The following is a 16,315-nucleotide window of genomic DNA, read 5'->3' on the forward strand; positions in this document are numbered from 1 at the left end:
AAGAACCTTTCATATGTATGCATGTGGGGTGCTGGAGCCTATCCCAGCTCTCATTGGGCGGAAGGCAGGATACACCCTGGACAGGTCGCCAGTCCATCGCAGGGCAAGAACCTTTCAATGACTGATAATTTATAAATGTTATGCATCATATATTATAATTAGATTTATACAGGCATTTGCAAAAGACATGCCTTGTCAAATTTTGTTGACTGTGTAAGTTTCTATTTTTCAATTTTTCTTTTCTACATCATTTGAGCACAGCAGCTGCCCTTTTCGCTGCGTAAAAAAATCATGATAAATGTACCAATGGAAATTGCTTGGAATAAAAAAAAATTACCCATAAAACTAAAATATAAAATATAAAGTTTACCATAACTTTTGCATGGCTACATTTTCTGTTAAATCCCCCCCAGTATGTTACATTCAGCAAATAAACAGTAGGTGTGCGTTAAACTGTGCAGAGGTGTAGAGGATGTTTTGACTTATTTTCACTTAGAAAATCAACAAAACATGTCATTTCACCAGGGATGTCCAAACGTTTGCATACAACTTTTAATTGAAGTAAATCGGAACAACATCCAAGTACTTTGAATATTGGTCCACCCCACAGACCACTTCAGTAGCACTCTCTATGTTTGTTATGTTTGTACATTTTAAATTTTGGACCATTTCTATTGGTCCATTCATCATGAAGTTGGCCAGCTGGTGTATTTATATTCTGCAAAAAAAAAAAAAAATCAAAAAAAGGAGATACAAGGTTTTGTTCCCACAGCAACAATAAAGAACAGGGGTGCTTAACTTTCGTACTGGCGTTTTGGCATCCAGTATAGTTTGGTGATTCCCATCATTCCTTTAAACTATTGAAAACAGTGAATCCATACATTTAAGTGATGATTCCAAACTTTTGAACATATAAGCACACTCGCTCTCATACACGCAGTCGTTTCTTCAGTCTGGTGAAGTCTTTGGCGGACCTCCACAGCCAGCTCTGCAGCTCCCGCAGCACCCAGAAGCCCTCCACCTTCCGTGTGAAGTCGTTCAGTGCAGGACGTCCCGTGGTCAGCGAGCCAGGAACCTCCGCGTCTGAGTATAGGAGTGTGAGGGGAGAGAAGGTCGAGGGAGGAGGGAGGGCGCGTCCTGAGCGCACTGGTCGGAGGGATGGAGAGGAGAAGAGGACAGGGACGCTCTGTTTTTCTTCTTCTTCTTCTTCTCCACTTGTCCTTCGCACTCTCTCTCTCTGTGGTAGAGCGTCTATGGGAAACTGGCTGTTATTGCTATTAATGTTACTGTATTTGTCCTCACTGTATTGGCTGAAATAGCTCATGTGGGTGTTGTTCTTGTTGCTGCTGTTCTGGTCATAGCTCTGGCCAGCTCCTTGACCATCTTCGTCTTCTTCCACCGTCAGCAGCTTCCTTCTCCTCCCCCATCTTTCCAAACCTTCCTCCCTCTCTTCTTCCTCTCTTTCTGCCCAGCTCTCTCCTTCTCTCCTTCTTCCTCTCCTCCCTCTTTCTCTATCCCTCTTTCTCTCAGCGTCCACTCCAGGCGTCCCCTCTCTGACCCCTGATGCGGTCATGCCACCCTGGTTCCGGGCCGGGTTGTTCCTCAGTGGGATGGGGCTGTTCGCGCTGGCTCTCTGCAGAGAGGTCAGCAGAGGTCCGTATCTCTGATTGGCCGGTCCGTTGGCATGCAGGGGTGGAGTGTATCCCAGGGCGTTCATCAGGCCCGATATAGAGCCCAGCAGGCCGCTGAGTCCAGAGCAGAAATGCAACAGGGAGCTCTGGAGGTAGGGGCACAGTGTGGAGCGGGCCAGCTCCCTCACAGCGCTCAACAGGACGCTGTAGGCTCGCTGGTTCTGTGCCAGGCGCGCACCGTTCTCCAGGCCTCGCCACAGATCTACCCGTGTGGCTGCGCTAGGAACTGCCAGAGAGGAGATGTTGGGGCGCGGCGGAGAGAAGCCAGGGTCACTGAACGGAGGGCCAAGATATGAGAGCTGAGAGAGAGGAGAGAGAGAGAGAGAGAGAGAGAGAGAGAGATCAAATTTCACACATTTTACAAATTTCAGTCAATATGAATGGCATTTATTCATGCATGCAAAACTTTCAGTTTACATGCTTTGTTGATTTTTGAAGTGAAAATGAATTAACTCACCCTACATGGAACACACTTCAGATCTGACTTCACATGTCAGATTTCATGCAAATTTTTATCACCCAATTTTTATTTATTACATATAGGAAAAATGTTTAAATATATCGCTGCTGTCAGAACAAAGCCTCTTATTTCCAAAATGATAACTTTACAGGAGAAGGAAAAAACATACTCTACTTTTAATGTAAGTCAATGGAACCAGACTTTTTTCCAAGTCATTTTGGGCCGTTTATTTTGGCCCTTTCATCATGAAATTTACATACAATGTAAAGGGCAACAGGCATTTTCAAATTATGTCAAAAACTGAAAAATGTCAAAAATGGAGATGAGGTTTTGTTCCAACAGCAGATTTACAGCAATATGTGCAAATGTGCCTTGACTTTTACACAAACTACATGTTACACGTGTATTTTTTCCAGTATGTTATTCTCACCAACATTCATTGTGTATTAAAATGCGCAGAAGTGTGTTCCCTGTTGTGGACGTGTTCACTTATTTTCACTTAGAACATCAAAAAACATGTGACCAGAGGTGCCCAAACTTTTGCATATGATTACACACTACTTACACAGCTGTTCAGACTCATCATTCAAAAGTTTGGAATCACTGTTGATAAAATTAAACTCGGTTCCTTACAGACGAATAGAGTAATTCTACTATATAATCATATATTGGTCAAATTACACGTTTTATTGTTGTTCTAAATGAAAATAAATAAACGCATCCTCTACAGACAACATACTTCACATTTTAGGCACAGTGACTGTTTATTTACTGAATTTTTTTCATATTGCGAAGGCATTAAACTTAAATTGTGGCTGTGCAATAGTTATGGCACATTTTATATTTTATATTTTAGTTTTATTGGTAAAGATTTTTTATTCCAAGCAATTTCCATTGGTCCAATTATTATGAAGTGTTCACGCAGTGAAAAAGGCAGCTGCTGTGCTCAAATGATGTAGAAAAAGAAAAGTGAAAAATGAATAGAAAAAAAGAGAACATTATATGTGGCCTATGCAAAAGTTATGGCACCTTTTAATTTAAACTTTTTGTCAGTTCTAAACTCAATCGAGAGAAACAGCAGGTAAACGCAATAGAAATTGTACATAAAATGATTATATTATTATATTTAAGTTCCCTGTATAGGATGTGTTTTTCATTTAGATAATTAACAAAACATGTTATTTGTCCAGCAATATTCAAACTTTTGCATACGACTGCAATAACACTGTGCAACTTCACAAATTTCAAATTATTAGTGGAAAGCTGTGATAAATCAAATTTTAGAGTGTTGAACAGAGCTCTATAATGATTCTGAAATGACTGAGAAGAGCTGTCTAACATCAAAAATAAAGGTATATTAACATTAATATCCACAAAGCCTCATATTTTATAAATCTTACAGAAGATAACTTAACAAGAACCTGCTTTGAATAGATAATTGACTAGAAGTTGTTCCCAAACTGAAGTATTATAAGAGTAAAGCATCTAAAATACCTTTAAATATGTAGTTAAAAGCATTTAAAACTAGGCTGAAACTTATTGTTGTATTTAAAATGCTGAAAAATATTACTACGACAAATGAGTCCAAACTTCTGAACAGTTTTGTGTAGCCTCAGAAAAAAAAGAAAAAGAACTGGGTTTCTGTTTCCCACTGTTTTTCATCCAAAATAAACACAGACAGGCTATTTGGACAGAGTTGCAAAAATGGAACAGGATTTAGAGACAAAAGCAGCGAAGAAGACAGAAGAGTAGAGAGGAAAAAGTGTGTGCGGGTGTTACGCTCTTAGTGGGGACCTAATGTCCTTTTAGATGGTGGAAAACATCTAATTTTGACATGGTGGAGACATCTGTGTGGTGTCCATGGGGATTTTTTTGTGTTAAATGAAAAACAAATAAAAAACAAGAAAAAGTAAAAGATTTTCGATGTGGTTCCTGAGGTCAAGTTCGGGGTTGGGTTAGGCACAGTGGAATTTAGCTACAATCATACAAACATCAGTGGAAATACCCCACAAAGGAATACAAACTTTTGCATGTGTGTGGTGGTGGTTGTGGGGGGGTCACAGAGACGAGTGACGAGAGGGAAAAACACACACACAAACATAAACATGCGAAACCGCAAGCGCAATAACTCAAGACTCACGTAAGTGTCTTTGATTTCTTTCAGCTGGTGGTCCAGGTATTTGGTCAGCTCGTACGTCCTCTCTATGGTGCTCCGCTCATTGGACAATATGACAGCGCGGTCCTGCACCTGGACACACCCCACCACGGCAGCCAAAAGCAGCACAAGGGGAGCCTGATGGACTGGAAAGAACAAAACAGAAAGAAAGGATGTTTATGGTGTTCAGATGGTCCTCGCAAACTGTCGTGTCAACAAATTGTAACTACCTGTTGTTTCTAATCGGCAACTGGTAAATTTCCCTTATATAAAGCGTCAAGATTAGGACTTTAAGACTTTAGATTTCCATAGTGCTGTATTGGGGGGGGGCACTATAGTGCTATCTTGGCCACTGTGTATTTTACATTGCCTCTGTCATTCTTCAGCTTCAGAGAGGTGAGTCTCACCCTAAGAATACAGCTTGAGCCGAACATAAAAACCCCCAGGATGCCTGGTGAGTGGATTACGATTAGAAAACTCAAATCATATTTGAAGGTGGTCAGAGACAAATCTTGACCGCATTTAACACAAGTGTAAACGGACTGCGTTTTTGTTATCCATATACAATTACGTGAGCAGAAGTCTGCTGAGCGCTGACTAGCAGATGAGAGAATAAACAATGACACAGAAGACCTGGGACTCACGAGGCCGAAGTTAGCCCCAAACCAAATGCCTTCTTGCACTCCAGGCCAATCAAAATGTCTAAGCCAAGTTTGTCCACTCATATGGCGATGACGCGTGTGTTGACGTGCTTTTTACGTGGGAAAAGTACAATCGGATCTTATCTGGTAACACTGGAGACGCATTTTAGTGAAAAGCGTAAACGGAATTCGGTAAAGTTTATCCAGATATGATCCGGTGGTGTAAACAGGCTCCTAGAGTCACCACTCTTGGGCCCCCCCTTCTGGTGCAGTACCTCGGCCTGTGGTTTTCCTGATTAACTTGTCACGCGTCATCACTGCATGGGCAATCCCAGCAATGAAACACTGAAAATCTCTTTAAGAAAGTGTCACATTCTATTATGTGACTATTTTGAACAACAACCAAACATAATTTTGGCAATAGGTGGCATTAATAACTTGTTAGACCAAGTTTTCATTATTAAAAAGCAAGCATTTATACAAAACTCTGAAGCTTGTAGCGCTATAACTCACTGCTACACTCCCATTCAATAGCCTATGTAGTAATACCATGGCTTGCATGCCAGCGACTGGGGTTCAAATCTCTGCATAGACAGTAATGGTAATATTTTGCAGGCTTAGGAAAAAAATGTTTTGATAAAAAATTTTATCTGAAACAATAATAAACTGTCTCTTTGGATAAGATTCTTCGTAATATGCGTTAAACTAAATTAAGTTTATTTGTTGTTCATGTTGCCCTTTTTCCTAATGAGCCCCTACACCCTCCACCCAAAATGTGTGTGCAGAGTTTTAGACGATAGGCGGAGTCTTTTTTAGCCACACCCCTGCATTTAAGAGCAGAAAGTGAGACTGAATCCCTGTCCCTCATGGCCACATGGTGAGCAGTCAGACCCCATTGTATTGACATAAATGTGTTCTAAAGCCTTAAAATCTGTATACAACATGAGAATTGTCACTACTGAAACACGTATTTTCTGCAATTAAGTAAACGTTTTGTGTTTTAATAAAAAAATTATGATTTTATGTGTGTACAACTGCTCAAAGCTGTGTTTGCTATTCATGTATTGGGCAGTATTTATGAGTTCTGCTTAAAAATAGCTACAATTGTCATTATCTAAATAGTCACTACTTAAGCATTCGGTAGTTTTGGTAGTGCTGTGATTGTTTTGGTGGCTGCAATGGACTAGAAACACTGTTCACTGCAAAATATGATTTGTTGTTGGTTGCTTACTGATTGGCCCTGCCTATTTACTTCAGGTATCATTAATCTCATGATCATTTACACACATTATGATATATAAATTGAAGTGTCATCAGCATATTTACCACTGGTGCACTGACTGCTGGTATGGTCTATTGTTTTCATGGAGACCTGACAAAATATAAGGTTTTAGGTCAGGTTTGAGCTGATTTTTCATGTACAGTGTTTGTTTTTGTTTGAAAGAAACTGCCAACATAAATTTCACGCACCCTCATGCATTTTCTCTCTTGCACTCTCACTCTCTCTCTCTCCCTCTATCTCTCTCTAGTATAGTCTAGTATGTATACAAAAGGGCCAGTCTTCCTTACAATTCGTCTTGGATGAAATAAAGGGGAACAGTTTAAAATTTCACGAGTCACAGTCGTCTTCATTGTGGACACATTATGATCTGGTTGTTTGGTCAAATAATATCACACTGGCCACATACAGTGTCCAGTTTGCCTTAGTATTTTGAGTTATAATAGCAGGAAGACTGGCATGTCATCTCTTTAGTGACATGTTTACTGTGGACGCAGCAGTTCTGCAACAGATAGACAGCAACAAATGTCAGTGTCAGGGTATTTCCTCACACCCGTTAAGTCACTGTCGGCTACAGCAAAAGCTCGGCCTTTGGATTCGTTTTTTGAAGTCCAATTTCTATCAATCAACTCAAGCGCTTACTAACAAACCAAAGCACTGTAAACTGTGTCTGGGATAATCGATCACTATTAGCGTGTGTAAGCAAGTTCAGGTTTCAAATTTCGCACTTCGGGTTGGGTCAGATCTCAAAGTCGTGGGTACGCTTCAGGTTCGGGCTTCAGTTTTAAGCCTGTGCAGACCTCTATTTCACGTGGCATCAGAAACAATACTGGCTGGCGATGTGTCACAAGTCGTAAACTCATGCCTCTTCCCTGAGTTTACCACTTGTATTTACAATTTTGTCAGCCGTTTGAGCGCAGCTTCCTTGAGGTAAACTCAGAAATTCAGAAGTTTACAAGGACCGTACAAACACACCATTAGCAGTGAAGACATGGTCTTCACTAAAGGTGATTTTAATCAGTATTGCTCCATTATTCACTGAGTGAGAGGTTAATCTTTTGGCTCGAACGTAGAATTTCTCAGACATGAATTCAGATTTACAGCGCAAGTGCCAAGACGCAGCATTTATCAAAACACGTCGCAAAACCCAAAGAAACAAAAATGTTGATGTTCTTATGAGAACCATTTCCTGCAAATCCCGTCGCAGCTGTCACAATTCAAAACACTCGGATCAAATAAAACAATCAAATCAGGCGCACTGACTACAAGACAAATAGTGTGTTTACTCTTCAGTAGACAGTGACTCAGTCAACACTAACTACAACTGTCAGCTCTAAATATGCAAAAAGCCAAAGGCCTCTTTCCCAATGTCTTGCTGTGAGCCTTTAGACAAAGTGCGGAGAGTTTTGCTCAGTACAGAACTGTCACTTGTGTCGTAATTTGCAGAACAGCTGTAAAAACCGAAAACCAAAGTAAAACAAAATGGTCAGCTCTTCGTTCTTTGACTGGGATGCAAATTGAGCTCCCAAAAATCTCTTTATTTCGCTAAAAGAAGTGGACAATTATGAACCTCAGGTATTTGGCAATTAGTTTCAGCTTGGACCTCTTCTAATTTAATATATGTTTTGTTTGCTGGTTTGCAATAACTTTATATGTTACATAATCCATTTTACAATTTGTTTTCTTTTTATCCATTTACCACCACAACACTAATGCTAGTTAGTGCTAGTATGTGATTTGCAATATTATGTTAGCATTGAGCTAACGGTGGTGTATATTTACCTTCCTACACTACGTATAGCAGCTCTAATTTAAAGTTTTAGCAAATATTTCAACTTAAAGGCTTAATTAGATTAGCCTGCTAGCTATTTACCAAGTTAATAGCTGTAATGAACAGTGTGCCTATATTGGGCTATATTAATTTTTAAAGCAATGAAATGAATTAAAATGAAACCAGATACTCCCACAAGAAATGTCTTGCCACAGCCATTAAATTGGGTGTTGTTGTAAAAGCATATGGCACATCTTAGCATTCATATTAAATATTCTATCTATAGAAACATGTTTACTTCACACCCAATGGTTATTCATTTTACAGCATGGTAGGTAACAGAAGACGTTTTAGTGTGGTGGCTAGGTATAGAATGGCGTGTTATCTGCTATCAAGGTCTCTGTAATATATCTGGATATGATTTTTTCCCTTTGTTGTGATGTCAGCATTCAAAACTTCCAGGTGTTTAAACCATTTTTGTTCCAAAAAAGTTTCAATGATAAAATAGTTTGGAAAATAAAACTATTAAATCATTCTTTAGCTAAAACCTGCTCTCCATACCAAGGAAGACCTCATTAAGCTAAACAAAATATACCTATAAGACTAGCACCATGACGGAAAAACCAGTACGGTTGGTCACCAGCAAAACCAGCATATGTTGTATTTTGGATGCTTGTATGTCAGCATGACCATGTTGGGTGACCAGCTAAATCAGCACTAGACAAGCATAAACCAGCTTAGACCAGTCTGTGCTGTTTTTTCTGCAGTGCAAAGAGCTGTTTTATGTTTTAGATCCTCAAAAATGTATATGTTTAGATTTCCTTGGATGGTGTATTGTGATAAAGGTAGACTGAAATTTGTATCAAATGTGTTAAGTTCACATTTTTCCATCAAAAAAACATGCTTTCTCAGCATATCTGGAAAAAGTAATTCGTGGTGAGCTGTACAGTGCAGCTAAGTTTTGTATGCCACAAATGAGCTTTAACCTATGAAGGTCCAATATACTAATGTGCCAGTCACCATTGAGAGTCATAAGGGGCAGCATGAGGGCAGCACCCAAACCTCAAGTACCAATGAGAGCGCTAAAAGCTAGCATTAGCTTAGCAAGAAGGCCTAAACAGCTGTACACACAACTGCCCAGGTTTACTCCAGCTCACTGAAGCCTCTCTGATGAGAAAAAAGACTGAAATCTGAGCTGATAAACCTCGGTTTGTGTGTGTGGAACTGTAAGCTCAAGCTATTTTTAATTCATGTCCTTGTTAGCACCAGAGGCTAACGTTAGCCTAGTGAGAAGGCTAAACCATCAGCATTTCTGGCTCACTGATGTTGCAATGAGGCATGTTTAGAGGATAAAGACTCAAATCCGAGTGAGTGACAGAAACACAGAATCTTTCTGATTACTAAAGTTACAGTGGGACCTTTGTGTTTGTGCTCTGCTTCATCTGTTCAAACATAGAGACAGTTTACATAATCTTGAATCTTCATAGATCTTTGCATTCTTTATGAGTACTGAGATTTAGGGACGTTGCGATGCCATTAGTAGTAGTTTCTTTGGCACAACAATAATACATAAAAATCTGTTTATCATTCAACACAGATGACTTTTTTGTGTTTTAATTTATGACTTTATAGAAACAAAACGCAGGTAAAGTTTTCTTCTTAATTGAAAAGTTACCGTGGAAATCCAAAATTACTGGGAATATTGCAACAGAAGGTGAAGTGTCCCCAAACCTTTGGCTGTCAGTAGGATTTGGCTGCTTTCTCTCCCACTGAACAGGGAAACTGCTTTGTGATGAACATTCTGGCAGGAGATCAGCAGCTACAGGCAAATTTCTCTTGCATTACACATGAAACATTTTTTCGTGTCTTAACACAACACAAATACAAAGATTAATAATTGCTCTAAATCATGCGTGACATTAATGCCTGTCTATTAGGATCACATACTTTTAGCCTTTGTGTAGTAGTTATCCCCTCTGCAGCAGAGTGCTTTGAAAGTGAAGATTCATGTGCGGAGTGCTATCAGTAGAACTGGGTGTACAGTGTATTTATGCGAGAATACACATTCACCTAACACTTTTCAACAAACACTGACAGTTATAAGGTAACATTACAGCTAAAGCTTTCCTTTGTAGTAGATTAAAAGGGGAATTCCACTGATTTTTTAAATTACTGTACACGGTACCCAAGTTATTCAGAGTGATCTGATGTGAAATGGCTTACTGTGGAGAAATGTACTCACTCAGATTTCTTTCCAGTGGTGGTGATAGGAACCAGGGGTCACAATGTTTACAATATAAATATAGACAATTTATTTAATATCCAAAGTGACTAATGGACCTACATGTGTCTTCTGAGTTTTGTATGTAGTGTTGATAGTGGTAGAAATCGTAAAATTTGAAAAAAATGTGTTCAATTTAAGGAATATTTTGCTTTGAATGTGCAATCATACACTAAATTTTGGGAACCCCAGTAAAATTCCATGTTTTGTTTATTTTCTAAGTGAGAATAAGTTAGCACATCCTCTACAGAGAACACAGGTCTGCACAATTACTGTTTATTTGCTGACTTTAACATATTGGAAAAAAAACGGAAAAGTTGTTGCAAATTTTATATTTTATCCTTTTTTTCCTCTAATATGTTAATTTCAGCAAATAAACAGAAATCATCCTCTACAATTGCAGAAAAATGCTGTATTTACACGTACACTTCTTTTCACTTCAGAACATGTCATTTGACAGGGGTGTTTAAACTTCTGCAAATGACTGTATCTCTCTGCCGTGAATTGATTTTTAAAAATAGGTTTCGGCCAGACGCTTAGAACAAAACTATTGGAAAGCAATGTCTCAGGCATCCAAGAATGTATTTGTAACCATTTCCTGAAATAGCTTTCTGTGAGGGAGCTTTTAGAGGCATGACGTCTGGTTCCTATCACCACCACTGTGAACAATTCTGACTTTGTTTCTTTAGAATGAAGCACTTCACATCAAACCACTGTGAATGACCTTGTTTGTGGTCTTTGTGATTCAATTATGCACAAATTTTGTGAAATCGGGGGAATTTCCCTGTATTACTGTATACGTTATATTTAATATATACTGACATATACAGCAGACTGCTAATATAAACTATTAAGCTAGTAAATTATTAAGTCTTGGTCTTGGTTCCTGATGATATCAAGCCATTTGTTTTTGTCTAATGCCGTGCACAAATGAAGGTAAAATCGTTGGTTCAGTTCATTTCTGCAAGGAAGGAACTACTTTGTTGAAATAGAAAATTATGTTTCTGAGAGAGTGCCAGTGACCTGTGGTGTCCCTCAGGTTTCGATTCTTGGGCCACTCTTATTTAATTTATACATGTTTTTTTCTCCTGGCCAAATCCTAAAGACTAAGGGATATCTTACCACAGCTATGCATGATACTCAGATGTACTTGGCCCGCTCCCCAAATTGCTATGGTCCCCTTGACTCAGTTTGTTGAGCACATTACTAACTGGATGGAACATAACTTTCTGCAGCTGAATAAAAATAGACCAAAAATTATTTTATTGAGGAATAGCAATGAGAGGCACAGACTAGCTGTCTATCTGGATTCGAATGCCCTAAAATCCAAAGAGCTAGTGCGTAACCTTGGGGTACTAACAGACTCGGATCTCAGTTTAAGCAGTCATGTCAAAGCAGTTATTAAATCAGCTTTTTATCATTTTAAAAACATCAACAAGATTGGAGATTTTATGACTAAACCAGACCTGCAGAAACTCATCCATGACTTTATTTCTGTCAGGATTGATTACTGTAATGGTCTTCTAGCTGAACTCCCAAAAAAAGACAATCAAACAGCATCCGATGATTCAAAATGCAGCTGCCAGAGTCTCACTACATGTAAAAACAAGGGAACACATCACCCCAATTCTTAAATCCGTACACTGGTTACCAGTAAGTGACAGAGTAGACTTTAAGGTATTACTGATCTATAAATGTCTTATTAATGTAGGCCCAGCATATTTATCTGATATGCTGCAGCAAAATGAGCCGAGCAGAACTCTCAGATCATTAGGAATTAGTCAGTAAGTCCTGCTTAAGGTGAAGACTAAACATGGAGAAGCAGTGTTTAGCTACTATGCTGCTTTAAATGGAACCAGTTGACAGACAGCATTCCTATTTGAGCAGCTTTCAGCTCAGTTCAAAACACTGTTAGCTCTACTGCACTTCTCTCCTGTAAAGGCACTACACTAAACTACTTTAATTAATTAGATTTTTAATTTAATGTTTAATTTCTTGTCTTTTAAATCTGTTGTTTTAATAATACTGTAATATTTTCCCACTATCTTTTTAAATTTTAATTTAAATTATCTTTGTATTTTCTTATTTGTAAAGCACTTTAAATGACCACAGTGTATGAAAGGTGCTATATAAAAAATCTTGCCTTGCCTAAAAAGAAAACATTTTTTTCAGTCTGGTTTACTGAACTGTGATTTTGTGAGATTGTGAGGATTGTGGGTGCATTTCTGCACATGCTAATACATTTTGTGAGAAAATAATGAGCATCACTACTGTGCACTGTTCATGGGTGTTGGCCATGTGGAATTGGTTTGTGCGACTTGAGCAACTGAAAACACTGTGGTGAAGAAAAAAGACGTGCGAGAAGCTGCTTATAGTTATAGATCTCCCAAGCATTGTTTCTCTAATTTCTCCCCTGGTGAATGCAGACCCCCTCACAATCGATCAAAATGATTCTCAACTGGCAAAGATGACGATGCTGCAGGCAAGGCAAAAAGCGGCTTGATTCCAGTTTTATAGTTATGGTTACAAACAAATTCAGAGAATGCAGCATTTTTAAGAAGTTAGCATATGAAAAGCATTTGGAGTTTGATACAACTTGGACTGCATATAAAATCAGAGTGCAGTCTTCCCACGATAGGCTTTTTTGGGCCTGCAGATTTTTAAAATGGACAAGGCTGACAAAGCTGATTTCTTTACACGTTAAGCACTTAAATACATTAGCTGTTACTTTTTGAGTGTGAAAACGTGAAGTATGGGGCCGTTCCTCTGTCAAGTGTGTGTGGTCTTGCTTGCTGGAGATGCTTTTTTGTTTGTAGACTGCATTTGCATGGAATGATATCTTTGTCTTAATGCCAGTGCACTGTTTACATGCCTTACATGGTGATAGTCTGCTTATCTGGGTGTTTATGATGAGTGTTTATGATGAGCGTGTTCATATGTGTGTGCGTGTGTTTGTTTTCGTATATATTTTCGAGACAAAAATGTCCTGAGAAGAGGAGAAAAACAGGGCAACCTAGAGTATCAGGACCAACATACAGTCCTGACTTGGTGAAGTGTTTTTTATGCTTTTAAAGCTGCATCTTTTATTTGTTTAAAATAAAAGCTTCAAAAAATTGTTATTGTATATAGGTTGCATATAATACGCATAGGGCATATTATTATTGCATGTAGGTACTTATATATACAGGCAGGGAGCTGTCAGTGCTTCTAGGCCAAAGGTTTTCTATAAAATAAAATGTTTAGTTTAATTTTATTCAACATAATCATATGTCTTTCAACTCTGGGTGTATTGTAGTAATAATCTTATTTCATTGTTTAGTTTTGGTTGAAAACAAAAGGGTTACATTTCTGAACTGCCTTACAGAAAATTTTCCAATCGGGATTTTTTCTGTATAGTATCTAGGTAGATACTGCCAAGTGAGCTCTCCCATTGTTAGGCCTTCATTTCAGCTCCTGGGGTCATAACCAATGGGAGAGCTCACTTGGCTGTATCTACATATCTATCTTCCTGTCAGACTAACCACAAACATAATTAGGGACTGACAGTAGAATAAACTGCATTTTGTTTTCTAGTGGGTGAGACCAAGTTTGTGAGAAAAAACATCACTCTAGGCAGTTCTGGACACCAAGTCCGAGTGGTACGCTGACCGATACGATTCAATCAGTTGTTAGAAACGGAAAACAACAGTAGCTGCTCACTGCCCGAGCTCTTTACTGAGTGAGTCACTGTAAAAACGTGACACAAAGATAAAACATACTAATATGTCTTTCACAAGCTTCAAATAAAACAGCTTAAAATGTCTGAGTTTAATCTAGAACAGTCCAAAAACATGTGAATTGCCATTAGCTTAGCACCAAGATACTACTAGAATCTAATAGGGGCGCTAGCAGAAATTAGCAGTATTGTTGCGTTTTCTGTAGTTTTGGTTTTGGTCTGAACCAAAGTCCCAGTTGTAATAGTCACTGTTTACCACTGATATATACACTGTATGTGTCTAAAACATGTGTCCAGTCAAAATTGTCTGGACACCCCTTTTGATAACTGAATTCAGTTACACTCACTGCTGACATAGGTGTTCATCTCCATAGAAAATTATTGCTAGTTGAATGAGAAGCTTCGGAGCAGCCACACATGAACCTAATGTCACTATGTCCAATGCCCAAGTGTCGGCTACAGGGGTATAAAGCCCCCCAGCACTGGGCTGTGGAGCACTGGAACAACGTTCTCTAGAGTGATGGAGCTCCACCCAGTATTTATGGAATGAATTGGAGTTTGTAATCATCCAACATCAGTACTTGACCTCACTATAGCTTTTGTGGCTGAATGCAATCAAATCCTCACAGCAATGTTCCAACATCCCAGAAGCCTTCCAAGGTGTGTGTGTGGGGGTGGGGGGCAAACTCCCAATTACTACCCTTGATTACCTGTGTATTTCATACATATAGGACATATTGTATGGATGATACCATGTCCTGACATTGTATATAAAAAAAGTGTGTGTGTATTCTTGTATTGCTATACTTCTGAGGACCTCATGTCCTCATTATGATAGGACTATATGAAATTTTTGCTCAAGTGAGGACATTTTGCTGATGTGTTGTTTTCACCACAATTACTTTTTTGTTTGAAAACTAAAAGAGCAGAAAAATTGCCAGTTGAATACTGAGGTTAAGGGTTAGGGTTTAGGTTTAGGTGTAGTATTATTTAGCTACAGGAACACAAAAATCAATAGAAACTTACGGACGTCCTCATATGTATAGCAAGACAGACGTGTGTGTGTGTGTGAGGCCATCATCAGACTGTGAACCCTTTTAGCCTCATGGAGGCACACACACACTGAGAAAATAGCAGCAAATGATCTCTCAAACTTCAGAAAGGGTCTGACAGTACTCTAGTCGTGCGTGTGAGAAAAAGAGAGAGAAAGAGGGAGCGAGAGAGAGGGAGAGAGAGAGAGAGGGAGAGCCTCAGGGTGTCCTCCAGCACAAACATCACACACACTCTTCTGTCTCTCTCTTTTGTCAGGCAGTCAGAAGGACACGGTGGAGATGTGTAATTACTTGTTTGAGGCGTTGAGTCTTCAGCAGGTGTGAAATATGCACTCCTCCTCCTCCTCCTCCTCCCTCTTTCCTCTCCTTTCTTCTCCTCTTTTTGCTCTCTGTCACCCTCTCGCCCACCCAGCTCCACTCGACCACTCCCTTCCTCCTTACACCTCTCTTTCTCTTTTCTTTCACCTCCTTCCATTCCTAATACATTCTGCAATGTACCTGTATTTTCTACCACTATTACACACCACATACATACATTCATAAAGATACATACTGTACATAACCAGAGAGGAACCGTATACATCTACACCCTGTTCTCTCCTTACACTATAGAGTATTCAGTCTTTCTTTATTTCTTTTATTCTTTCGTTTTTCACTGTCTATATCTATTGCATTTTCTTTAATGATATCATACATTGGTTTCTGTCACTCTTTCTTTCTTTTTTCTTTCTTTATTTCTTTCTCAATGCTATATAGCAGTCTTACTTAATTTCTTGCTCTCTTTCTTTCTTTCTTTCTTTCTTTCTCAATGCTATAACAGTCTTACTTGATTTCTTGCTCTCTTTCTTTCTTTCTCAATGCTATACAGTAGTCTTACTCAAGTTCTTGCTGTCTTTCTTTCTTTCTTTCTTTCTTGCTTTCTTTCTCAATGCTATACAGCAGTCTTACTCAATTTCTTGCTCTTTCTTTCTTCTTTAATTTATGCCTCTATGCCATGTTCTCTCTCAATATTACACAGCAGTCTCTCTCTCTCTCTCTCTCTCTCTCTCTCTCTCTCTCTCGCATTATTTTTTTCTTGTTGATCTATTTATGTCTATACCACAGCAGTATCTTTCTTTCTTTCTTTCTTTCTTTCTTTCTTTCTATATTGCTTTACAACAATCTCTCCTAAACCTTTACAGCAGTCTCCCTCAACCTTTCTCTCTTTCTCTCTCCCCCTCTCTCACTCTTTCTCTCTCTCGGTCCGTTGGTCTAGTTCTTCAAGTTGTTT

General features: G+C 38.9%; 1 protein-coding gene across 1 annotated transcript in view; it reads right to left on the minus strand.

Annotated features, from left to right (window-relative positions):
- Nucleotides 1-928: 928 nt before the first annotated feature.
- Nucleotides 929-16,315, minus strand: part of clcf1 (cardiotrophin-like cytokine factor 1) — a 28,398-nt gene continuing 13,011 nt past the window's right edge. The window contains exons 2-3 of the mRNA XM_036567732.1: nt 4,292-4,452; nt 929-1,990 (exon numbers count right to left, since the gene is read on the minus strand). Coding sequence (XP_036423625.1) covers nt 929-1,990; nt 4,292-4,452 — 1,223 coding nt within the window. The remainder of the gene's footprint in view (nt 1,991-4,291; nt 4,453-16,315) is intronic.

This window comes from Colossoma macropomum, unplaced genomic scaffold (genome assembly GCF_904425465.1).
Source record: "Colossoma macropomum unplaced genomic scaffold, Colossoma_macropomum, whole genome shotgun sequence".
Lineage (NCBI taxonomy): Eukaryota > Metazoa > Chordata > Actinopteri > Characiformes > Serrasalmidae > Colossoma > Colossoma macropomum.